This window comes from Sminthopsis crassicaudata, chromosome 5, assembly GCF_048593235.1.
Source record: "Sminthopsis crassicaudata isolate SCR6 chromosome 5, ASM4859323v1, whole genome shotgun sequence".
Lineage (NCBI taxonomy): Eukaryota > Metazoa > Chordata > Mammalia > Dasyuromorphia > Dasyuridae > Sminthopsis > Sminthopsis crassicaudata.
Window position 1 is genome coordinate 23,032,211 of NC_133621.1, and position 25,975 is coordinate 23,058,185.

General features: G+C 38.4%; 1 protein-coding gene and 1 long non-coding RNA gene across 2 annotated transcripts in view; one reads left to right on the forward strand and one right to left on the reverse strand.

Moving 5' to 3' along the window:
- Window positions 1–25,975, reverse strand: part of CMC1 (C-X9-C motif containing 1) — a 91,601-nt gene that overhangs the window by 63,158 nt on the left and 2,468 nt on the right. The window contains exon 2 of the mRNA XM_074267900.1: window positions 2,216–2,511. Coding sequence (XP_074124001.1) covers window positions 2,216–2,234 — 19 coding nt within the window. The 5' untranslated portion in view covers window positions 2,235–2,511. The remainder of the gene's footprint in view (window positions 1–2,215; window positions 2,512–25,975) is intronic.
- LOC141543069 (uncharacterized) lies at window positions 1,463–25,890 on the forward strand. Its single transcript, XR_012482319.1, has 3 exons — window positions 1,463–1,551; window positions 23,718–23,767; window positions 25,786–25,890. It is a non-coding gene; the product is annotated as an uncharacterized LOC141543069 (long non-coding RNA).

Below are 25,975 nucleotides of genomic sequence, written 5' to 3' on the forward strand. Positions count from 1 at the left end.
CCTTCATTCTAGGACTCTTATGGAAAAAAACAAATACAGTAAGTCCTTCAAGGGCAAAACAAAAGAAATAGAAATGGATGGGATCATAGTAAACAGACATTTGGATCATTTATAACCATTCACTTGTGAACCTTTCAGTTTAGCAGGAGCGGCCACTTTCACACACAAGTGGAGCTCTCTTTAGCAGCGGGAACTGCTCAGTAACATTATACGGCCACATCATAGACCACTCCAACCCGGAAGAATCAAAACTGCCGGGGCCCAAAAGGCAGTTCAGGCAGGGGCTGAGGCCGGACACCTACACTGCCCCAGTACTCGGACCGCAGTCCTTTGTTTGTCAGAGAACAAGCTCTCAGCTCATTATTCCTCGGATTCCTGGTGCAGTGAAACCTCCTTCGGCCTTGGCCCGGGCATTCTTTCTTCTTGTCCACGCCTCGGTAGATCTCCTCTCCCCTTTCACTCCACTGGTGAACTAAGATGCCCTGACCATGGCTCAGAAGTTTTAAAAAGGAAGAGTAATACATTTGGACAAAATATAAGAAAAAGGAGCCTGTAGATTTTGAGGTGAAATCACGAGGAGGAGGGCCATCAATGTTTAAGTAACTTCCTGCGGCTGCCCTGACCCCTCTGGAAGGGTGGCAAAGTACAGAAAGCCCCTTCTCAAAATGTCTGTCAATGCTCAAAATAAAATCCACCGGATTATAGATACACAAATACGCCACACCCACATACATCAACACTGAGAGACAGCATTCGAACTCAGGCCCTCCTGACTCCAGGCGGCCCTCTGCGGGCAGCTGCATTTATTTTATTTACTGAAATAGTTATCAAAACTTAGAAAAGCAAAAGCTAAGCCCGCCTCGCCTCGGTGGCAGCCCCTGCAGAAAGCACCTTCGCCCAGGGGTCCCGCGTCCCTTCCTCCCTCCCACTGTCCTCCGGGCGTGTCTGCGGCCAACATGGCAGCACCGGGTTGTTGGCTGTGCTTTTGAGTAGTTGGGAATGTAACTTACACACGGCTGTCCAAAGGCCTTGCCCAGGATCAGAGCCGAAAGAGGGCCCACCACCCTGGCCGTAACCAGCCCGCACCCACGTGACAGCCAAGGGGCTGGGCGGGACAAGGCACGTGAGCGCAAGTTCAGCTCTCCAAGGCGCCTTCTCTACACCAACCCTCCTCCTCCTTCCCGCTCTGCGGATGCTCGGGTACCCAGGCGCTGCACAGAGGCCGCGGTGGCGCCCCCACACCCAGCCGGGGCCCGGAACAAGCCCGCCCTCTGGGATGGGAAAAGGCCCCGACCCAGGGCCTTTCCCCGTATCCCAGAAATCACGGATGTAAACCCCTGGAGGCCGGGGCACCCTCAGCCTGGACCTCCGGAGCACTTCCCCTGAGCCTCACTCGGCACCGCGGACGTTCGGGAGTCTGAGGGCAGGAAGCAGGTCTGTGATTTGAGCAGTAACGGCCCCGCGGAGTCCGAGGCCGCGCTGCCTCTGGAGTCAGGAGGCCCGCATGGCAGCCAGCCTTCTACATTTATCCACAGGATGGCCCAGGACGGGGTAATGAACCTGTTTACTCATCAGAAAAACGGGGATAATTCCCCCTACTTGACAGTTGCTGTGAAAATGATTAGACAGAGTAGTTCTAAAGCACCCTGGAACACTACAGGGATTTCAGGTACAGTAGTAATTGCCTGGAGAAGGAAAGCTGCGCAGACGCATCTTAGTGTCAGGCGCGGTGCTGAAGGCTCTGGCCCACACTGGCTCAAGTTGGACTTGACCCCAGGTCTCCCGGGTTTCCAATCATACTAATGCTCTCTATTTATACTAAAAATGCCTCATTATTATTTGAAGTATAATTGTCCCTATTTGAGAGATGAGAAAACTGTGATTTGTGCAGCGCCCTAAAGCTCGTCAAAGTCAGGGGTGGATTTGAACCCAAGTCTCCAGGAAGGGAGGGAGGGGAGGAGCCTGCGTGGAGGGAGGAGTGGGGCGGGGCCGCGCGTGCGTGGCGGAGAGGAGAAGCCCCGCACTCAGGTCGGTTTCTTCCTTACTCTCCAGCCTCGAACTGCCACACTTCCCCGTCACAGAGCAGGCCCGGAGCTCGCAGGAGACTCCACGGGAAGCATGGCGGCAGCGGCGCTGGGGGTGCCCGGGAGCCGGGGGCGCAGAGCTCAGGGTTCCGAAGCTCGGCCCCGCCGCCCCGTTCTAGTCCCGCTCCTACCTGCTTGGTTCTGCTCCATCTCAGGCTGCGGCGACGGTGATGACGTCGTCTCCCCAGCGCGAGGAGGGGCGTGGCCTCGGTCTGAGGGGCGGGGTCTCAGGGGGGGCGGAGGGCTTTACCCCGTGCCTTTCCCGGTGGGGATAGGAGCTGCCGCGTCCTTGCTTAGCTCCGCCCTTTTCTGACCCCTTCTTCGGAATCTACTTCCGCCACGCTCCTCGAACTCGCGCTTGCGCTTCGGGCCGCCTCCCCCTCGCGAGCTCTCTGACTTTTCTTGACTGCCACTGGAAAAAAAGCAGCTGAAGGAGATAAGGGGAGGAGAAAGGCTTTGCGCATGCGTAAAACACGGTGATTCCTCCCTCCCACAGCTCGCGCATTTGAGCGCCCCCCTCAGGGGGGGAGGAGGGAAGGAAGACCCCAACCACGGCAGGTAAAAGATCTTGAGTTTTAGATCTTTTCTGGGCGCAAGAAGGTCACGTTTTCCCTTTAGTCTTTTCATTCGCTTTGGTAGCAAGGATTTGGACTTTACCCATATAACTCTAGAATGTAAGCTTGCTGTTTCTTTTTCTTCTCCCCTGAGGCTGGGGTTAAGTGACTTGCCCAGGGTCACACAGCAGGAAGTGTGAAGTGTCTGACACCAGATTTGAACCCGGGTCCTCCTGACTGGGGGGGGGGGGGGTCTCTCCGCTGCGCCACCAGCTGCTCCTAGAATGTGAGTTTCTTGGGGCAGCCCCAGTCCGGGACCTGGCTTTCCAAGGCTCATTACCCCACCCGAAATTCTGTCTGTCCACATCTATAAATCCATTAGTTGCTTGGGGCGGGGATCGTGCCCAGCATGGCTGTCCCCTCCCGTCCTTCTCCACTCCCCGAGTTCCTTATCCTGGTGTTGAAACCTCCTGGAGCGCGTGCTTGGAGGCGGTTCTCCCTTCCTCTCCCACTCCCGGGGTACTGGACTCCCCTCGGCCTTGCAGTCCCAGACGGACGTGCCCGGCCCTAGCCACCCGCTCCTGGCTCCCGCCCTCCAAGGCTTCCCGGACCCCCTCCGTCCCCAGGAAGCTTACCATTCTTAACCTTGTCCAGCGGCCTAGAGCCGCTTTTCTAGAGCCTTCCTGTCCCCACACGTCCTTGCCCGGCGCCTGCACTCCCTGCACCCCCACGCAGGAGCGGGCCTTCAGCTGTCTTTGTATCTCAGCCGTGCGTGACAGAACGAGGTGCTTCATATTTGAACCAAATAGATGGATATGTACCTTCTAGAACGGGACACTGGATGAAAGGTAGCCACGTTGCCCGGTGGATGCCCAGCAAGCACGGACACCTCAAAGGCAGGCTTATAGGGAAGTCTCAAGGGCAGGAGCAGCGCTTATGAAGGCCTTGAGGGAAGCCTGCGGGATTTCCCAGAGCACACGGAGCGGGAAGGCTGCCCGCCCATCACCGGACGGGGAGCATGGGGGTGCTAGGTCCCTGGCTTGGATCCACTTAACGGGCTTAAAAACATCTTTGGTCCGTTTTGCCTTCACATCCCAATCACTTCAAAGCTATCTCCTCCCTCCCCCTATGCCAAATGAGCCCTCCTTTGAAAAAAGAAAACCGGAAAGGAAAGGAGATGCCGCCAGTAAGGGAGCGCGGCATATACAAAGTAATGGAGAACAGCTGGGAAGAGCAGTCTCTCTGAAGTTCTAGAAGTGAGCATGAAGAGAGCTCATACAAAGAGCCAGAAGAGGAGCCACAGGAATTCCCTGCGGCGGGGCTGGACCAGGGAAGTCACAGGAGCTGCTCCTTCATCCGGCTCATCTCCACTCACCCAGAGTGTCCCCCAAGAGTCTGTGCGGCTCCTTCTCTTTTCCTTCCGTCCTGTTTGGTTGGGTCTCATCAAGTCAGATGATTCTCAGATTTGGCCTCTTTCCTTGCCTCTAATCTCACGTGTCCTGCTGATTCTTGGACATTTTAAACAGGATCTCCGCAGACGGGTCCAAAACCGGACTCAGCATTTGCCGGAAAGCTCCCTCTTCCAAGCGTTCCCATTACCGTGAAGGGTACCACCATCTTTCTCTCACCCAGCCTCAAACCCGGGTGTTCTCAACTCATGAACCACAGATATCTAGCCAAGTTCTATTGGGTCTACGTTGTTACATCTCTCACATGTCCCCTCCTCCCCTCGGCAGCCGTCACCACCTTGGTTCAGACTGATCATTTTGTGTCTGGACTCCTTTAAAAGTCTTCTGCTCATTGTCCCCCGCCTCAAGTCACTCCCCTGGCATCTAATCTCCATTCGGCTACCAGAGTCTGAGCATGTCATCTGCGGCACAACAAACTCCAGTAGCAAATGCAAAAGGCTCTGGTTATGGCATTCAAAGCCCATTGCACTAGCCCTCTCTTAGCTTTCCATTCTGACACTCCCCCCAAAAAGGGAGTATTCTTCCGTCCAGTCCCACTGGCCTCCTGGCTGTTCCACGAACAAGATCATCCACCTTTTGGCTCTGGGAATGTCAGGCAGCTCTAACTGTGGCCTATGCCTGGAATCTCTCATTTTTCCACTCCAGTTACTAAAATCCCACCTCCCACAGGAAGCCTTCTCTAACCCTCTTCATTATAGTGCTTTCCCTCTTTATCCTATATATAGCTCTGTATATATTTGTTTGCATGTTGTCTTTCCAATTAGATTGCAAACTCCTTTAGGATAGAACTGCCTTTTGCCTCTTTTTGTATCCCCAGAGCTCACCACAGTGCCTAGCACACAGCAGGCTCTTAATAAATGTTTAGGGAATTGAACTGAAGACTTTTTCATTACCTCCTCCATTCATGTCAGCCGAATACTATAAGGCTTGGTGCTGGGCTATTTTCTCCTGGATATTCTCTCTCAGTAACCTCATTAGCTTCCACTTGTTCAGTCATTATCCCTAGATGGATGATTCTCAGACTTATGTAGAAAGTTCTTATCTCTTTCCTGAACTCCATTCAGTTTCATCAACTGCTCCCTGGACTTTTCCAGATAGATGTTCTAGTATAAGGGTCCTTTAAATGGGCGGCCACAGGGCAAAAGGAGATTTAAGTGACCCAGAAGTAATCTCTGTGGATATAGGACTGCCCTGTGGGTGGGATCCTGTCCATATTGAGATAGCTTCGTAATGGGTGATGGCTCTCTCACTGGTTGGCTGTGTGTGTGACCCCACAGGCCCTTTATAAGCCTACTGCAGCCAGCAGTCGCTCTCTTTAACCTGCCTCCCTAGCCTGGGGTAACTGAGCTAAGCTGATGAGAGGTAAGCCCAGAGGGGTAAGGAGTTTGGTAGTGAACACGTGGGTCTTCAGACCAGGTGTTCATTAAGGAGTTAACAAGTCAGGGCATCAGTCAGGGCATTATGTGAGCAGGTATAATAAAGGCTTTTAAGATTACATGTGGCTGTCCTTGAGCACACTACCAGTTATTAAACTATAGATTCAAGAAATCATGGCCAGAGACCTTTGAAGGCCTTAGAGGAGGCGAGCCGGGTAAAGTTGACACTGCAAAGGTCAGTGGTCAAAGGTACTCTGTTGGACCTAGGACAGACTAGTAATTGTAACTGCCAGGAGGGCATGTTACATTCTACAAATAGCTAAGAGACTGATTTGACAAGGACAGATTATACTAAAGTATTTCAGGGGGAAATAATATAAAACTGGAAATCATATGATTTCATGTTAATTATATTTGCATTATGGAGGTGAATTTTTTGAAAATCTTTGCATGAGGGATGGTCACAATTCACATATATCTGGGTCTTCTATTGATTAAATATTTTGCATAAGAAGAATGATTGTATCTGTGAAAGTAAATGTTCAAATTAAATGAAAATATCAACACCTCCTTATTAAATTAAATGTAGAGGTTTTTCCTTGCAATGGTCCTTTGAGATAGTGGGTTTTATTAATGCATAAAGCTTTTCCTTGCCAGGCTAAAACATTTAGCTTTATTTTATTTATTTTTTTTTTTTACAGTACATATCCCCATTTAGGCAACATTATTCTCTAGGGCTATGAAGCTATATCCAATTTTCTTGATCTAGCACATAAGGGCCTCTAACTGTGGGACTGAAATATAAACCTTCCAACCTGCAGCAATATGTTTAAATCAGGGTGAACTGTATGTGAAACACTCTTTAAATGAACAAAGGAAATTTAGCACTGTGAACTCTCACTTATCAGATGTGAAGAAAGGTGTGAAAAAATCACCTCTCACCTCTGGAAAGCTTTCTCTTTTTTCTTTTGTTTATGCTATGTGGTGTTTTCTGGGTGGCCACCAAGGCCATGTTTTCCTCTAAGTTCAGAGAGCTTCAATACTAAGATGTCCCATTTAATGATATGTGACTCTAATTCAGTTTTTCTATTTTTTTCTTTCATGACCCAATACATATATTTTAATTTTTATAATAATTTGTATTTATTTTTAATATTTAAATGTTTAATATTTTAAAATTTAAAAAATAATTTAATAATGCATTTATAATAAATCTTAAAAGAGATTATGGTGCTTTTTGTAGTAACAAAGAACCAAAAGTAGACATCCATAAATTTAATTCAATTCAATTCAACAATGAATTGCATTGAAATGAGGTAGATATTATAGCAATAAAAAAAAAAAAAAGCATTTTTAGCACTTACTGTATGCAAAGCAGTGGTTAGGAAGAGAATAGCAAGGCAATCTCTGCTTTCAAGAAGCTAACAGTCTAATGGGGGATGATCAGACATGTAAAAGGGCTAAGTTGTAGATTACATGGAAGGACTCAGTAGTTCTGAAAGAGGCAAATGACAATGAATTTTCTTCAGTGTCATTTCCATTGAAAAAAATCTATATCCATTGCTGGTATTGAATTACTGGAAGGTACCAAGAACTCCAATGAAAGGACTTGCTCTGCTAAGTCTTCAGAAGTTCTGGTTATTGAGATTGTGATAAAATATGGAAGGGCTCAGACTGATAAAAAATCTGGGAATAGAAGGCAGAGAAATCATAGTTCAATACATACAAATGTGCCTGTGTTCCTCATTCACTGGGAAAATCATCAAACATTATGTCATATGAATATCATGGAATATTATTGTGCATTATGAAATTACAAAATATGACAGTTCATATCTATATCTTCAATCTTATGAAGAGTTCAGAGAAACATAAGAAGACTTATTTGAGCAGATACAGAGTAAGCAGCCCAGGAAAACAATTTACATATGGACAAAATAATGTAAAGAAAAGCGGTGATTTATGACCTTAAAAAGCAAATCAATAATAATGATCATTTTTTTACTTCAGAAGATTGGTAAATAAACAATTGTGTTTAAAACCTTGCCTCTGGTCCTTTTGTAGAGCGAGTCACTTAACCCTTCTAGATCTCCCTTTCATCATTTATAAAATGGAAGTAATGATACTTATAGTTGCAATAGTGATCCATTGAGAGAAATCACTATCTATCTAACCCTAACCCTATCCTAAATGACTAGTAATAGTATCCTTGTCTGTCCAGGACTTCTGAAGGTAAGATAATCAATCTCCTGTCTCTGGCTTAAGTAACACATTTTAAGGATGCACAAACTTAAGAAATTTGTGATTCAGGCTGTGTCTATATAAAACAGCAGTCTCTACTCAGCACAATCCCATCTTGACACCAAGTTCTGAAGAGTGTAACAGAAAAGGCTAATCCTACAAAATGGGTCATAAAAGAAAAAATTCCAAGCACTGCGTAGAGGTCAAAAATTGAGGAGATGCCATAAAGGAGCCAGAAAGGACTAACTGAGCCAGCTGTAATTCAGCAGGCTTTGCTTGCTCTGAGCTCTTGGACATGGTTTAATCAATGATTATAACAATTAGTATGGACATACTTATAAATTTAAAACTTAGGTTTCGCCTTCCCCAATTTTTTTTCTTTTTTTTTTTTTTTTTTTTTTTGTTTGTCTTTGTTTTTCCAGTGCTTAGTAGAGTACTGGCACATTATAAGTGCTCTATACGTACTCTGTTATGTATTTATCTCTTCTGGCCTTCAAATTAAATTTTCAGGTCATAGTTTATAGGCAGAAGGGCACCTACTCTAACTCTTTCATTTGTACAGATAAGAAACTGAGGACCAATGAAATTGATTGCTTTTCCTGAGCTCATTAATAATTGACAAACCCCAGATTTAAACCCTGGCTTACTGACTCCATATTATAGTTCTTTACCCAGACCTTTTATACAAATTACCATATGATATGAAGCCATCTCTATTCGTCATCCAGGTCACCCTTCTCTGGATGTTTTTCATCTTATCAATGTCCTTCCTCAAGTATGGAGCCCAACTACTAAAGTACTTCAAATATAACCTAACTGGTGCTTGTAAGACCTTACAACTCCCAAGATTCTGTGATTTGTGACTTGTCTAACTTCATGTTCTTTTTGTTGAACCTAAAAGTTAAACCTGATCTTTATCTGCTAGAATACCAAATTAGTGACCTAAATCAGCATGGTAAGACCTATTTCAGTCCTGGCTTTTTATTCCTAGCTCTGCTGGCAATGTGTGATTTTTTTTCTAGGTAGGAAAAAAAAAATCTGCACATTGGTGACTGTGTCAATCTAGGGTTGTTATTGTAAAGATAAAAAGAGAAATGTATGAATATATATGTATATGTGAATATGAAAATTCACATATATGTATATATGGCTATAGAAGTATATTAGATAATTTTTTTCTTCCAAAAATTGTGGTAAAAGAAGTTAATGTTTTATAGATTGGAACCATACTATGCTTAGATGCAAAGTTCTATACTTAATCTTTTTGACAAAAAGGAAACATTTTCCTGCCCCAGAGAAGAGACTTAAAAATACTTGTCAACTGATAAATACTTTATGTCAATAAATTATTTGTAACTCAAATTGTACTCTCTGGGAGCAGTTGCTGCTGTAATCTGTATCATCTGAAACCCTTGTGCAACTGAATCAGGAGATGGTAGCAAGCTTCACCATTGATCTTCTTGAATTGTGGTTAATCATCACTTTAATCATAGTTCTTCAGCTTTTCAAAGTTGTTTTTCTTTTCAATTTTCAATTATTGTTATTGAATAAATTATCTTGATTATATTCACTTCAATCTGCATCAGTTTTTAAGTTTTCTCATTTTTCTCTGAAAATATCCTTTTTGTCTTTTTGTATGGTATGATAATATCCTATCCAATCACTATACAACAAAGTTTTAGCCATTTTGCAATTGATGGGCACAACCAAAAGTGCCACTCTATGGATCCCTTTCTTAATTTTTTATTTCTTTGGTTTGTAGCCTTGATGGAATTAGTAGGTAAAAGAGTATTTACACTTAGTGTTTCTTTGGAGTATGACTCCAAAATGCTTTCCAGACTAGCTAGATCAATTCACAGTTCTATACAAGTAGACTATCATCATGGTTGTCTATACTTTTCAGTCTGAATGGTTCAAGATGCTTTTTGAGATTTTCTTGACAAAGATACTAGAATGCTTGGTCATTTCCTTCTCCAGTTGATTTTACAGATAAGGAAATGGAGGCAAACAGGGTTAAGTGAATTGCCCAGAGTTACACAGCTAGGAAATATCTGAAGCTGTTTTAAAATCAGGTCTTCCTGACTCTGGGCCCAGTATTCTAGTCACTGTACTACCCAGCTATTCATATGTAAAAGTGAAATAATGTTGTTTCCTCTTTGACTTGTTTTCCCAAGATCTTTTTATCTTATTGCTATAACTAACATTTCTAGAACCATATCAAATAATAGTGTGGATAATGGACATCCTGTACCCATACTTTATTGGAAAAGACTCCAGCATTTTTTATTACACAAAATGATGATTCTTTTTCAAAGATAAATAATATTTCATTTAATACCTTGCTTTTTGATGTCTCAAAAGATATGGGTATTACATTTACATACAAATATTCTTTGTAAACATAATGCCTTTTTCTTGAAATGCTAAGGTCTAGAAGAAAAAATGGTTAGGTGAGAGTAGCAGTGATGATCCTAGAAAAGCATGTGTTGAAGCCTGACTTGATCCTTTGAAAAACTAAATCCTAGAACTGGGAAGGGTAGGGTGGGGTGGGGAGGGAGGTTACTTTTGTGAAAAGTATTAGTGCAACTCAAAAGATCATGAAAACTCGATTCTTTAGTGATTGGGCAGGACCAACATTCCTCCCCAGGTTATCCTACTAAAGTTGTAAGCAATAAACTGTTAAAAGAGAAAGGACCGAAGGTCTGCAAATGACAGAGATCACTTTCCACATCATACTATTTTCATAAAGATAATGACTTATGACTTGAATGGTAGTTTTAACCACAACTTTTAGATAGCTTTGTTCTATTTACATAGTGACCATTGATTATTATGGATGTATTCTTTATGAACACTGCTGTAAAAAGGAAAAAAAAAAAAGGTTTAAAGGACTTACTGGGTTGAATATCATGGCAAAACCCACAAACTTCAATAGAGATGATGGATCATCATGCAGAGCATCTGAGAACTATGTGATAATCTAGACTTTATCATTTCAAAAAAAAATTTTTTGAGAATATACATGCATGCCAAATGTCTTTTTCAATGATTTGTAATATACGTTTTATGAGTGGAACCTTTTTTGTATAAGACACTTCAATAAATGTTTTGATTTAAAAAAAAAAAAAAGATATGGGTATTGTTCTTTATCAAAAGCTTTTTCTGAATCTATTGATATAGTCATGTGATTTTTATGTTTTCATCATTAACATGATCCTTTTTTCTTATAGTTTTCTTAATATTAAACCAGTCCCCCATTCCTGGCATAAATCCAATGTAGACATAGCACTGAAACCTAGCCAAACATCTTTGGTTATTTTTTATTTAAAAATTTTGCCTTGATATTAAGAATATACCACATAAATATGACAGAATGATTTTTGGCAGGATCCTTTTTTTTCAAATAGTCAACATAACATTAAATTGATTACTCTTTGAATATTTGATAAAATTATTTTATAAATTTGTATGATTGGATATGATTGGACAAAATGGATTTTAGTAATTTCTTCTATTCTTCATTTGTTATGAATTTTCTTTCATTTTGAATATGGCAATTTAATGTTTCTATCTGTTTAAAACATCAGACTAGTTACTAATTCATCTTTTTTTCTCCCCCCAAAACCTTTTAGCTTTATCAATAAAAAAAAAGGGTTTTTGCATGCATTTGACAAAATACAATGCCCATTCCTAATAAAAACACCAGAGGACATAGAAATAAATGAATTTTTCCTTAAAATGATAAGTGGCATTTATCTAAAATCAGAAGTAAGCATTTGTAATGGGGATAAGTCAGAAGAAGTCCCAATAAGATCAGGAGTGAAACAAGGTTGCCTATTATCACCACAATTATTCAATATTGTACTAGAAATGTTAACAAAGGAATGACAAGGAAAAAAATCGAAAGAATTAGAGTAGGTAATGAGGAAATGAAACTATCACTCTTTGCAGATGATATTACGGTATACTTAGAGAATCAACTAAAAATCTACTAAAACAATAACTTCAGCAAAGTTGCAGAATATAAAATGAACTCACATAAATTATTGGCATTTCTGTGTTACCAACAAAGTCCAGCTACAAGAGATAGAGAGATATCATTTAAGAGAAACCCTATTTAAAATAAGTGTAGATTAAAAAAAAAAAAAAAGTTTTTCCCCCATGCTTTCAATTTTGTTTATTTTTATAAATTATTTTTAGAATTTAAATTTTGGCGCTTAGTTGTGATTTCTTTTGATCTATTGCTTTTCTGGTTTCCTGGGGGGGGGGGGTTGTTTCTAGTTGCAATTCATTCATCTGTTCTTTTCCTCTTTTGTTGATTAAAGTATTTAGAGATATAAAATTTCTCTTTAGGACTGCTTTGACATCACTTCCAAGATTTGTTATGTTGTCTCCTTGTCATTTTATTTTATAAACTCTCTATTATTTCTTTGATTTGTTCGTTAATCCACCAATTATTTAGGCTTAAGTTATTTTATCTCTAAAACTTTCTTAAAAGGGAAGAAAGGAATAAACATTTATATAATGTCTATTATGTGCCAGGAATTATACTAAGTACTTTACGAATATTATCACATATAATCTTCACAACAACCTTGCAAGGTAAGTACTATTATTATCCTCATTTTACAGTTGAGGAAACAGACAAACTGAGAGAGTAAGTTACTTGTCTAGGGTCATACTCACAGGTAAGTGCCTGAGGTCAGATCTTCCTGCCTGTAGGCTCATTTTACCAACCCTTTGTCATATACTTTGTATTGCATTGTAGTTGGTAAAAAATGTATTTTACGTTTGCTTTTATGTACATGTGAAGTCTTTAGGTCCCAATACATGATCTTTTTTTGTAAAGGTGCTATGTATAAGCCGAGAAATATGCGTTCTCTTTTCTGTTCCTTTTTAGTAATTGGCAGAGGTCTATCCTAACTACTCTGAATTTGATTCAAGTCCTTAAGCTTTTTTCTTATTTTCTTTTTGTTATGTTTTTCTAATTCTGAAAGAGATAAATTGAGATGCCCAGTTATGATAGTCTTACTGTTTCTTCCTATATATTAACTACATTTTCCTTCTTACATTTTTTTTTCCTTTTGAAGATCATTTCATACTTCATCTTTCAAAAGTGGTTTTTGTTTTCATTTCAATAATTCCTTTCTGATGTGACCTTGCCTCTTAATTCTCCTTTTTCTTATCCTTTTCCTATCCATTTTCCTGAGAAAAATGTATTTCTACACCAAACTCTTTGTAAGTACACGTGTCCAATTCTCCTTTGTTGGGTTCATATTAACATGATGTTCATGTGATGCCTATTTCCCATCCCACTCTCACTTCTTCATGGTTTATATAGTTTTTTTGTCTATTGTATCCTTCTAACTCTCCCTTTTGAATTAGTGTATTCCTTTTATCTTACTTTCTCTTTTTTCTCTTAAGCCTATCTAATCATATCAAAAAGTCTATTTCTTCTCCATTTATAAGAATATAAAATATTCATTACCTTTCAGATCTTTACAACTAATCAAATATATTTATTTTTCTCTATTTCTTTTAACTCACATAGTTATATTTCAGAGTTTCTACCCAATTCTGATCTTTTCATTATGGTATACTTGAAATTTTTATCTTTTTTTTTTAAAGGTCCATTTTTTAAACTAGTAGTGTTAATACTCAGTTTTACTTTTTAATCTTGTGCTATATGAAATATTGTGTTGCAAGTTCTTTATCAGATAGCTGCCAAGTCTTGTGTATTCTTTACTGTGACTCCTTGGTATTGAACTTTTTCTTGGTTTCAAGACTTTTTAAAAATTGTGGTTTTCTGTTAGTCCAGAAATTCTTAGCTTCTCTTTCTCTCTCTTCTCTCTTCTCTCTTCTCTCTTCTCTCTTCTCTCTCTCTTCTCTCTCTCTCTCTCTCTCTCTCTCTCTCTCTCTCTCTCTCTCTCTCTCTCTCTCTCTCTCTCTCTCTCTCCAACTTGTTTCTCAGGTCAGTTGTTTTGTTTTATAGTAAATATCTTAAATTGCCTTCTCTTTTTTCAGTCTTTTGATTTTGTTATCTTTTGGAGTTATTTATTTCCATTTAGTCCATTTTTATTTTCTGGGGATCTTTTATTTGTGAAAGGATTTGACCTTCCTATACCAAATTGTTTATTCTACTTCCAGTTCTTCCCACTATAACTCCTATTTCCTTCAAAATATTATTTTTTAATATTTTAAACTCTTTTTTGACTTTTCCAGGAATTATAGTAGGTTTGTGGCCAACTTATGTTTTGTTTGAAGTTTTACTCATAGATGTAGAGATATTTTTGTTCTTAGACAATATTATTGATCACTTTTGACTTTTTTTATTCATTGTTTTTCAAGACTTACATCTTGGTTTCAGTTAGGCTCTGTATGCTTTTGGAAGGAATAGTATTGGGAGTTGTTTGGTTCTGACCTGTATTATCTGGGATCCTTACATTGTTTATTCAACTAATGAATGCTGTATTTTCCAGGGAATCCGGGAGTGACTTAGACCTTCAAAATGCCACCTTTAGAGCTTTCTGGCTCAGGCTGGTCTGGCCTCATTGAGACAACTGATGGTACAGTGGCTAGATCCTTAAGTTCAAACCTGGCCTTAAACATTTATTAGCTGGGGGACTCTTATATGTGATTAAAAATATTAATTAATTTGTGTTTATATCAATTTGTCATAGCACTTGCCTCTTCAGGTTGTTATGAAGATAAAAAGTTAATATTTGTAAAGTGCTTAGCACAGTGCCTGACATATGATAAGAATTGAACAATCTCTCATTCTCTTCTCATCCCTTCCTCTTCATATCTCCAGTCTGTAGCCAAAACAACTCAGCTACAGACTCCAAATGCTCTTGGATTTCTTCTGGTACATGCTCTGTCGGGAACATGTCTCTAAATTTCCCCTGCTCTTTCTTGATCCAGGTACTTGTAGATTTCCCAGTCTGGTGTTCCTAGGTGGACTTTTCCAGTTGAGTCTCTTCCCTAGTTCCCTGGGATGAAGCTGACACCTTTAAGTTCCTCTAGCCCACCTTGTGCTGGAGGTTTCCATGCGCTCAAGGATCTTATGTCCTATCCAGATCCAGCATGTGTGCACAGATACATAAACACGGAATATGAGAAGGGGAGAATCAGCACTCACCCCACTGGTCATATCAGTGAAGGTTGATCCTGGGAGCTGGTGTCTGAACTAAATTTAAATGGAAACAGCAGGGACAGGGAAGGAATGGGGCCCAGCTCTGGGGCCCAGCCTCTGCAAAGATAAAGCCCCAGGTGCAAGAGGCCGTGCTGAGTTCTGATGATCAGCAAGAAGGTCAGTTTGACTGGAGCAGAGAATGTGTGAAGGAGAGTGATGTGAAAACAAGGCTAGAGTGTCACACTGAGCTCAATTGTGGGAGGTGCTCAGTGTCAGACACTAGGGTTTAGATTTTGTTCTGGGGCCTCAAAGAGTCCTCGAAGCTTTTTAAGCTGGAGAGGGACATTCTCAGATCTGTGTTTTGGGAATCACTGGGAACTCTGGGAAGTACCAGGGAAGAAGGGAGAAGTGGGGAGACTAGTTAGCAAACTCCTGCAGATGTCCCAAGGCAGAGAAGAAGGCCTGAGCTAGGCTGGTGGAGAGAGAGGAGGACTTGAATGAGAGTGCTGCAGGGGGAGAATTGACAAACATGTTCTACTCAAGAGCAGCATCTTTGGAATAATAGTTTCAGTTATCAAGGTGGCTATCCAAAAGGGTAATATTAACTCTCCATTCTAATCCCTGGATCCTGAGGCAGAGAAGCTAAATTGGAATTCCAGCTCTGATATGTAGCAGCTGTGTGTCTCAGGGCCCATCCCTTTTCCTAGTCTGTCCTCAGTTTTTTCATTTAGGGATGATCCCTAAAATCCCTTCCAATTCTGACTCATATGACTTTATTCTCTAAGTAGATATTTCTACCCAGAAATGGTACTAGTCTTTTTAAATCACCAGTTTATATGAGACAAACTACAAATTAAATATAGACAAGTGGCAAAGACTCCCCCCCAATGAAATCTGAAATAGCCTCTCCCATTTGGATTGTTTAGACACAAAACAATCCAAATAGAACAATTGAAATCTCTTGTCTATATTTTGGCTATGTGTAATCTATATTGGGGGTGGGAAGTCTCCAAAGGACATTGGACACACCAAAGACAGAAAATAGTACATCAGTTGCCCACATGTAGCCTTTCCTTGCTTCTACCCTGCCTCAGGTCTTGTAGATTCCTTTCTGCCTTCAGATCACATTTTTAAATGTTTAATTAAGGCAAATGCATCTTTTTCTTCATTCCCAATGAGGAGCAATGCAATTAAAAAGTTTGAGAATCTGCACTGGATGTTTGAGAAACAGATTATGGCAAACAACCCACCCTTAAAAATTAAATAGAATATTATAATCATAAATAGCTCTGGCTTACTGGCATTTCTGTAATTCTGTCTAACATTCATATTGTCATTTGATTAGTTAATCATCCATTTTCCAAGGTGTGAATGTGTTTTCACACTTCTGCTAAGACTGTGTTAACTATGAAACTATAGATAGCAATAGAGATTAATTATCTATGGCACCAGTCTCCACACCTTGTGCTTACCAGAGAGAGGAAGAGAGTATATGCTTGAGCACAGGTGTGATTTTAAGAAATGAAAGAAAAGCAAAACTTGGTCAAATGAGTTCAAGGAGTACTTTCAAATGACATAGCTACAAAATGTTAACCATGTTTACATCTTATGTCTGATTTCATGAAACAATGGCTTTACCAAGCAAGGGTAGAGTTCTTTATGAAGTCTGTTGGAATATACATTCTATTACAAATGACTCAAGTGTAAGGGCTTTGCAAATGAATTAATCTTTCATGGAATTAGGAAATCTGAGAGAATGCCTTCATTGGATTGGGGAAATCTCTGAAGCTCCATTAAGATAACACTTAGAATTAGAGACTCATCCTCTGAAATTCAATTGAATACATCTGAGCTCTTTGAAGCTCAAGGGAGGAGGGGTGATGCTGTTGTTGCTGGATTGCTTGTTAGACACACTTCCCCCTCCCCTGCTTCGGGTCTTCCTCTTTGCTTCATTTTTTCATCTGCCCTGAATGAGGTGTTTGTGGTTCTCATGATGTGTTTGACTTGGGTTCCATTCTGATTTGGAATTTTTTGGCATCATCATTCTGCTCTGCACTCCTCCAACTTCCCTGTTTCCTGAATGAAACTCATTTTGTATTTTTAAATGATGTAATTGCCTTAGTTTCTAAGAAAGGGATATTTGCTGCAGATCCATGTATGAGTGTGTTTCAATAGGAATTCCCCCTACAACCTTTAGAAACAGGGACAGCATGCTAGAGGGGAGAGCGTACTGAGTTCTGACCCATAGAATCTGGGTGTGACTCCTTGATCATTCTCTGTCAGGGTTAGAGCATCTCAGCTTCTCTAGTTACTGTCATAGTGTAAAGAATATTAGACTTGGTATCAGAGGACTTGAGTTAGAATTCTGGTTCTGTCACATACTTCCATGGTAATCTTTTTGGTTATTTGTTGCTATTCAGTCATTTCAACCATGACTGATTCTTAGTGATCTCATGGACCTCTGTTCAAGGGGTTTTCTTGACAAAGATAATACAATAGTTTTCCCATCACCTTCTTTCATGGTAAACAGAAATTAAGTCCCTTGTCCAAGATTTCAAAGCTAGGAAGATTCTGAAGCTGCATTAAAATTTAGATTTTCTGTCTCCTCATGAGGCAAGTTATATAATGTCATAGAATAAGACCTGGAAGGGATTAAAATGGTTATCCCCTCTAACTCTCATTTTACAGATAAAGAAACTGAGGCTCATCAATGAAATGATTTGCCCAAAGTCACAGTCTCAGGTCCCAGAATTGGAATTTGAACCTTTGTCCTTTATTTTAATTCTACCATTTTTTAAAAATCATCCTGAATTTCCTGGCTCTAGGACTCAGTTTTCCCCTCTGCAAAATGAAAGGAGTAGATTAAATGATCTCTAAGGTTGTCCCTTCCATCTCTAACATTATGATCCTAATAATAATACCATTTGTTTATTTTTTTTACCTAGATCTTGCGTATACATTGCATACATGTATCTACCATATGTAAGTCTCCCTAGAATAGATTATAAGCTCTTTCAGAGAGTTTAATAAATGCTTTTTGATTAATTGATCACTAACCAATTATAGGGATTGTCTGTCAGGAAAATTATAGGGATTGTCTGTCAGGATGAAGAGAGATCGGGCACATAAACTGTGTTAAATGCCAAATAAATGTGAATTACCATTTTATTTTCTTTAAGTTATTTCTCTTATCTACTCAGATTAATTTACTTCAGAAAGGAGGAAAAAAATCCCAAATTTCCAAAAATGAAAGAAATCTTTGTGACATCTGCCAACAACTGATTTTTACTATGATTCTTTTTGCTTTCTTTTATGTCTTCCCATTACTTAAAAAAATTAATCTATTAATATAGTTCACAACTTTAAAAATGTATTTTATTAATATATTTTGGTTTTTAATCATCAAAATTTTCCTCATTGTCCCTTCTCTTCCTCCTCCTCCCAATCAACCATCTCACAAGACAAATAATATTTTAAAGAAAAGAAAAAGAAAAATTAGCAAAACTGATAAATAAGCCTGAAAATATATGTGATGTACCACACACATGAACCTCCCTAATTGGGAGTCCTGCTTGTTCTCTGTAACTTTGTAACATTTACTTGTGTTTGTTTTGTGGTTGCACTTGTACTCTTTGTATATTGTTTTCTTGATTCACTTTAGTTCAGTCTTTATCAGTTCATAAAATCTTTACATATTTTTCTGTATTCATCAGTCATTTTTTACAGCACAGTAATAATATTCCATTACATTTATGTACCATAACTTATCTAATAATTTCCCAATCAGTAGGAATGCTCTTAGTTTTTAATTATTTGCACACAAATCATAACTTAATAATTTCATTTTTTAATTAGGTTCCATATTATTTGTGAAAACTTGAGCATCAAATATTTTCACAACATAAGTTATATGTTTATATGTATATATGTATCTATAGCTATGTATATGTATCTGTATATGGGAAGATAGAATCAGAGACAGAGTAAGACAGAGACATACACACACACACACACACACACACACACATACAAAGAGATATCTCATTAGTTTTTAGAATAAAAAGATCTCTCTTCCTTACAAATTAGAAATTTATATTCAAATGGCAAATAGACTTTATATTCCTTCTATTTTTTTTTTCATTTGCCTGAGATGAATTTGCTGCCTCTTACATGTTCCAAATTTAAACCTGACACCTAGATAGGAAACTGACAAACAGGATATGAGTAAAGGAAGATGCTTTTCCTACCATGTTTGATACAATCAAAACAGATGTTGGCTTTTTACAAAAGTCGTTTTGCTTTTGTTTTGTTTCTTTGGATCTAAAGCAGTCAGACAGTAACAGTGACAGGCTGCACACTTAAGTACTCCGTATTTATCGGCCCAAAAAATGTAATATGACTGGAATTCCATAGAGTTACTGCCTAACAACTTGCCATGGTTTAATTTCATTTCTAGCCATTCTAAATACAGACCTTTGCATATGTCAACCATAAAAGTCATATCATCTGTTCACTGCAGTTAAGAAAAGCTAGGTCATTCCCAATCTGGTCTTCATAGCAGAATAAAAGCAATATCACCATTAAATTACAGAACTTGGGGTAAGAAGGACCCTCTAAAGCCACCTAATATAGTTCATACCTTCATGAACATTGCTTCCATAGCTTGCCTGAGAAGTTGTCATCCTGACTTTGTTGAAAGACCCCCTATGAGGAGGAATCCACAATCTCTTTGAGCAATTCATTTCATTTTCTGAGTGATCTGATGGTGAGAAAGTTTTTCCTGATGTCAAGCGTAAGCCTCCCTTGCTACAACTTCTGCTCACTCCCTGTTCTGCCCTCTGAGACCAAGAAGAGATATTGTTTTAGAAAGATATTTTATTCTCATTTGACATGAGTATGTAGCAAAGTGGATTTGGAGAATTGAGTTTCCTGGGTATTTTATTCAGAAATCTCTCCCCTGAATATTCTAGATAACTGTTGCAGCTTTCAGGTGGATACACAGCTTTGTAACATCCCTTTTATTTCTCTGACAAAGAGTTTGGAGACTGAAATTACCTCGAGCCGATTTTCTTAAATTAAATGTTTTACTTAACTTTTGATAAATTCTGTGAATGGGAAAGTACATGGGGCTATACGGACTGCAATATGTGACTAACAGATATCATTAAGAAAACTGTATAACTGGGGGAAAGAACCCAATTTTGCAAGATGAGTTATTTTGAGGTTGCAAGCCTATCTTGTTTGCTTTTCAGAATATCTATATCTATCTATCTATATCTATCTATCTATCTATCTATCTATCTATCTATCTATCTATCTATATGTATTTTTTTTCTTATGAAGTTTTTCCTTGGATTTTCTGTAAATGTCAAATACTTCTGTGATATTCAAGTGGCTTTTCTTTGGCACATAAAGGATGTTTCCTTGACCAACTTTGATAATTTTTACTTAACATAGTTCTGACGTTTAACTGTGACATTTTGAGTAGGCCTCAAGTCAGAGGTAACAATTTTATTCTCTAACTAGAAAGTCAGGAATAGTTTGTTAAGGGTACTTGGTTGGATTATAAACCAATGCTGAGAAGCAGCAACAGCAGAAGGTGATGCACATCACCTTTTCCAGTTGGAAATATGATGCTATGGAAGCAAAGGGCCTGGAAGAAAGAAAGTGGGAACTTTGATTAAGATGGCAAAGTCTCAAAGGCAGAATCCTTGCCAGGTTGGGGAATGTATCACATGGCAGCTGCTGGAGGTACTATGTCACTTCACACCAGGCCTGCAATTCCCCTTGCTCCTGGGCTTGAGGAGGTGGGGTAGGAAGTGCTGGGTAGAAGGGTATGATCAAACATGAGCTTTGTAATCAGAGGCTTGATGGTGATGGAAATGGTGATGGTAATGGTAGGGGGCGAACTTCTCATCATCTTAAGTTTGTATGTTCTTATTCTTATTAAAACACCAAGACTCATTCGAAAAGAAAATAAGCAAATACTAAACCTTATCCATTTCTGTATTAAGGTAATATGTGTTTGCTTAAGGGGCTAGCTAGCTAGATATTTATCTATAATTATACTGTGAATATATACTTCCTTTTCTGTTACCTAGAGCATCAGAAATTATCCTGGTCACTGGTTGAATGACCCTGCCATTGCTCTGGTAATCAGCCATCAATCCTAAAAGCAAAAATCTATAGACTTCTAGGATCAATTAGAATCCATGTAAGAGCACACTCCAATCCAAAAAGTTATCCCCAACTCTCCCTTCTGACCATTTTGATGACTTTACTATGTTGTAACACAATCAAATACTTTAATATAATTATAATATAAACATTATATGAAAATAATTGTGAATGTGAGGAAATGGTAAGTTATTTTTGATCAAATAAAAGACTAACTACTTGGGTTTTATAAGGATTTTGGTTAAGTTTTCATAAGGAAGGTATGGGACCCCCAAATATAGTTGCAATTAGGGTATGTAGAAGGAGTTGGTTTAAAGTGGGAGAAGGACAAAAGATGGGGATTTTTTTAAGTTACAAATGTATTTTTTGCAGTTCAACTTGGTTTTGCAAGTAAGGGGTAAGAAATCAGTACTTAGAAAAAGAGAACAATTTGCCCTTTAAACATATGTATTCATTATGCCTCTGAACAGGAGCTGGTATCTGCTTCAGGGAGTGAAAAGCAAAGGGAACTGAATTTTCATAAAAAAAAAAAAAATAAAAGTGAAATGAGTTAGAGGCATTGACAAGAAGTTTTGAAAAGTTTCTTTGCTAGGTGTGCTCTAAATGAGGGGTCAACAAGCTAAGGCCAAGGAGAATTAATTTGTTTCTGACTTCAGGGAAGTGCCTCCCTTTCTCAGATCTCAGTTTCCACATCTATTAAACAAGCATGATGGATTGGATGACATACAATGTCTGATGTCCTTGTCCAGTTTTAAGAAAATATTTTATAGCTGATTAGTATTTTTATTTTATTTTTTAATATTTTAATAGTTTTTATTTACCAGATATATGCATAGGTAATTTTACAACATTGACAATTGCCAAACCTTTTGTTCTAATTTTTCACTTCTTCCCCGTCCCCCCAGATAGGCAGGTTGACCAATAAATGCTAAATATGTTAAAGTATAAATTAAATACAATATATGTATACATGTCCAAACACTTGTTTTGCTGTACAAAAAGAATTGGACTTTGAAATAGTGTACCATTAGCCTGTGAAGAAAATCCAAAATGCAGGTGGACAAAATTAGAGGGAGTGGGAATTCTATGTAGTGGTTCATAATCATCTCCCAGAGTTCTTTCACTGAGTGTGGCTGGTTCAGTTCATTACTGCTCTATTGGAACTGATTTGGTTCATCTCATTGTTGAAAATGGCCACGTCCATCATCATTGATCATCATATAGTATTGTTGTTGAAGTATACAACGATCTCCTGGTCCTGCTCATTTCACTCAGCCAGATTAGTATTTTTTTTAACCCTCTATTTAAAAACAAACAAACAAACAACTAAAATCATATTTTCTAAACTTTTTTCTCTGGTTCAAATTTCAAAATGTAACAGGATTATGGGTATAAGCTTTGCCTATCTCACATTTAGATCACTTCTCATTCTGTTACTTGATGCATTATCATATTCATCTTCATCATCCCAAGTTTTAAAGTAATCCAGAGGTATGCTTAGAAATGTTTTTCATTCATTAAAATTACATTACTTATTGTTCACTCATTGATTAACTAGTTCCCATCTCACATATTAAACATAGCTTATTTAATAGCATAGAGAAATTTCTTTCTGCAGAAGCTCATATCTTCTTTTACATTAAAATTTCTAATCTAGAATTGAATAAATGTTAGTTACTGGTATTTAGTACATTCGTGTTTCCTTCCTCTCTCTCTTACCCTTTTTTCCCTACCCTTTTTTCTTCTCTTCTTTTCTTTCTTTTTTGAAACCATCAGAAATTTTCCTGTTAACTGGTTAAATGATTTTGCATTGCCCTGGTGTAATCTGCATCAGTTCTAAAATCAAAGATCAATAGGCTTCTATGATATTTCTATGAAATATGCATAAAAGCATGCTTTAATCCAGAGATTATCCCCCAACTCTTCTGACCATCTTAATGAGTTTGCTATGTTATAATATTATATGAAGGGACAGCTAGGTGAAGCAGTAAGTCAGGAAGACTCATCTTTCTAAGTTCAAATCTAACCTCAGACGCTTACAATCTGTGTCCCTGGGCAAATCACTTAACTCTGCTAGCCTCAATTTCCTTATCTGTAAAATGAGCTGTCCAGTCTCTTTGCCAAGAAAACTTCAAATGGGATCACGAAGAGTCAGACACCATTGAAATGACTGAACACAACAACAATAACAACAATAAACATTAGATGAAATTGGTTGTGAGTTTGGGGAAATGACAAGTTCTTTCCTTTCTTCTTTTTTCTTCCCTTTCTCTGGCTTTTCTTCCTTCTCTCCTCCTTATTATTATTCTCTACTTCTGTCTTAATAATGAAATGATCATGTGAAAAGTACAATACTGAGGTCCAAAGAAACAGTCACAGCTTAGCATAGAAGTTGTAATCAAGATTATAGCGGATACACCTTTCAAAGGCAGATTTCACCAAGAACAGTAAGGAATAAGAGTACTGAATCTGCAGTCAGGAAAAGCTGAGTTGATATCTGTCTCAGACACTCATTAGCTATGGACCCTCTGCAGGTAGCTTAATCTCTCTGTACCTCAGTCTCCTCATCTGTGATAATAATGGTATGTACCTCATAAGCATTGCTTTGCAAATCTTGAAACACTATATATGTCCAGGTGGTTTTAGTTAATATAATTATCATAATTATTTTTTTTGCTTTTCAGTGAAATGTTTCTTATAGAACCAACACAAAGCTTCAAAGAATCTTGTGAAGGTAAATTTTTATATACTTAACTACTTAAGTATTTACTACCCCTGCTAGAGTTGTAGGCAGCTATAATCTTGTTTACAAAGATAAAGTACATATTACTTGCATATAATTATTTATAGTATAATAAAAATTTAAATCTACAAGGGTCTTCAGAGCTTCTACAATCCAACTCTCTCATTTTTGATATAATAGTAACTGATGTTTATATAGCACTTTGGGGCTTGCAAAGCCCTTTATAGATGTGGGCCCTTATTTCATTCAACACTAGATTCCCACAAATTTTTGGATTCAATGTGAGGTGCCTGGATGATGAGTGTGGCCCATTTGTCTGAGGACCCCATCCCACTTCATTGAAAATTATCCACACTATGTGTGTATCAGACTAAGAGAACAGATAAGGAACATGCATTTTAAAAGTAAAACATTTTACCAGGACTAAAATAATGAACAAAGGAGTGCAAAATAGTAGGAAAACACATTTTAACCTACATTCCCTAAAAAGTACAAACATATGCTCAATTCCCAGCACAGTATTCTGGGAAAACAACTTCCTTGAGAGTCACAACTTAGAAAGGTCTGTCTTCTTCTCTCTGTGTCCCTCTGTTTCTGTACCTGTCTCTTCCTCTCTCTCTGGAGAGGCCCCAGCTAGAGTAAGCACCAAATAGGACTTCTTTTTCTTCTTTCTTTCCCTATTTTCCCTAACTCTAACCTTCCATTCCTTCCTTTTCCCCTTTCTTATCAGATACTGTTTCCTTCTAACCCTTGCTAACCATCCTTCTTAGGCCCTTTCTCCTTTTTAAATGATGGTAGGTTGGTCTACTTCAGAATACCCATTTTAGACATTCCAATTCACCCTCAGATATCCTGAGCTTTGCTTTCTACCCTATAAGTGAGTCCTTCTCTGTGACATTTACTAGTTTTGTGACTGAGTAAACCATTTAACTTTCTCCAGGAGGGCCTCAATTTCCCCACTTATAAACTGGGGATAATAATAACTGCCTTGAAAGATTGTTGAGGATCACATATTAACATGTGTAAAGCCCTTTGCAAATTTTAAAATACTATATAAATATTAGATACTATTACATATTTACTTCTCTTTTCCATGTTTTTTAGTCTGAGTATATATATATATATATATATATATATATATATATATATATATATACATATATATATATATATATATATATATATATATATATATATATACACTTTTAGAGTCCAAGATCTTTTTGTTTTTATTTAACCTAACACTTTAGTGTTTGGCACATAGTAAACAATAAATGTCTGTAGAAATGAATGGATTTTAATTGTATTGAAGTTCAGAAATAACCAGTGATTAAGGAGAAGTTGGAGTCTTCCAGTGTCTTAAGCTAATTTTGAACTCAATTTCAGGTCTACTTTCAAGGTCATGAAATTCTACTTCTGCTGTATATATATATATTTATATATATACATATATATATACATATATATAGATAGATAGATAGATAGAATATATATTCATATATATGGGCTTGCTGTTGTATACACACACATGCATACACACACAAGAATCCCCATATAGATCCCTATATATATCTCTCTATATATATGTATCTTCATACATTTACATATATATATGTACATATATATGTAATTATTAAAGCTTAGAATGTAAAACTGCTCTAAGACTTTTAAAATACACGGTACAGATGAAGTGCATATAGTATCTTCAATGAGGAGATCTTACTAGAAATCAGGAAAATTACCGTGGAAGAGGTGACATGTACCCTGAAGGAAGCTGGGGATTCTACAAGACAGAGGTGAGGAGAGAATCTCCTAGAGCTCACACATGGGGGACCACCTATGCAGAAGTTCCAGAAGTGGGAGATAGACTGTAATGAATGGAGAAGGGCTAATAGAAACATTTGACACTAGTGAAGAGTATATAAAAGGAAGTAATATGAAACAAAACAAAAGTATCATGGAGAGCTAATTTAAATCCCATAGTGAGGATTTTGTATCTTATTCTACAGGGAATAGAAGAAGATAACTGTTCATGGGATGTTGAGGAATCCAAACCCACCTTCTTAACCATTTCAAAATCTGCTGGTTTAGTGCTTAATATTATTGATAATAAATACTCCCTGAGAACCAAAAAATCCATGCCAAGGATTGCTGGTAACAAGGAGGATGTTTTGGCAGGGGTGTGGCAAACAGGAGGCC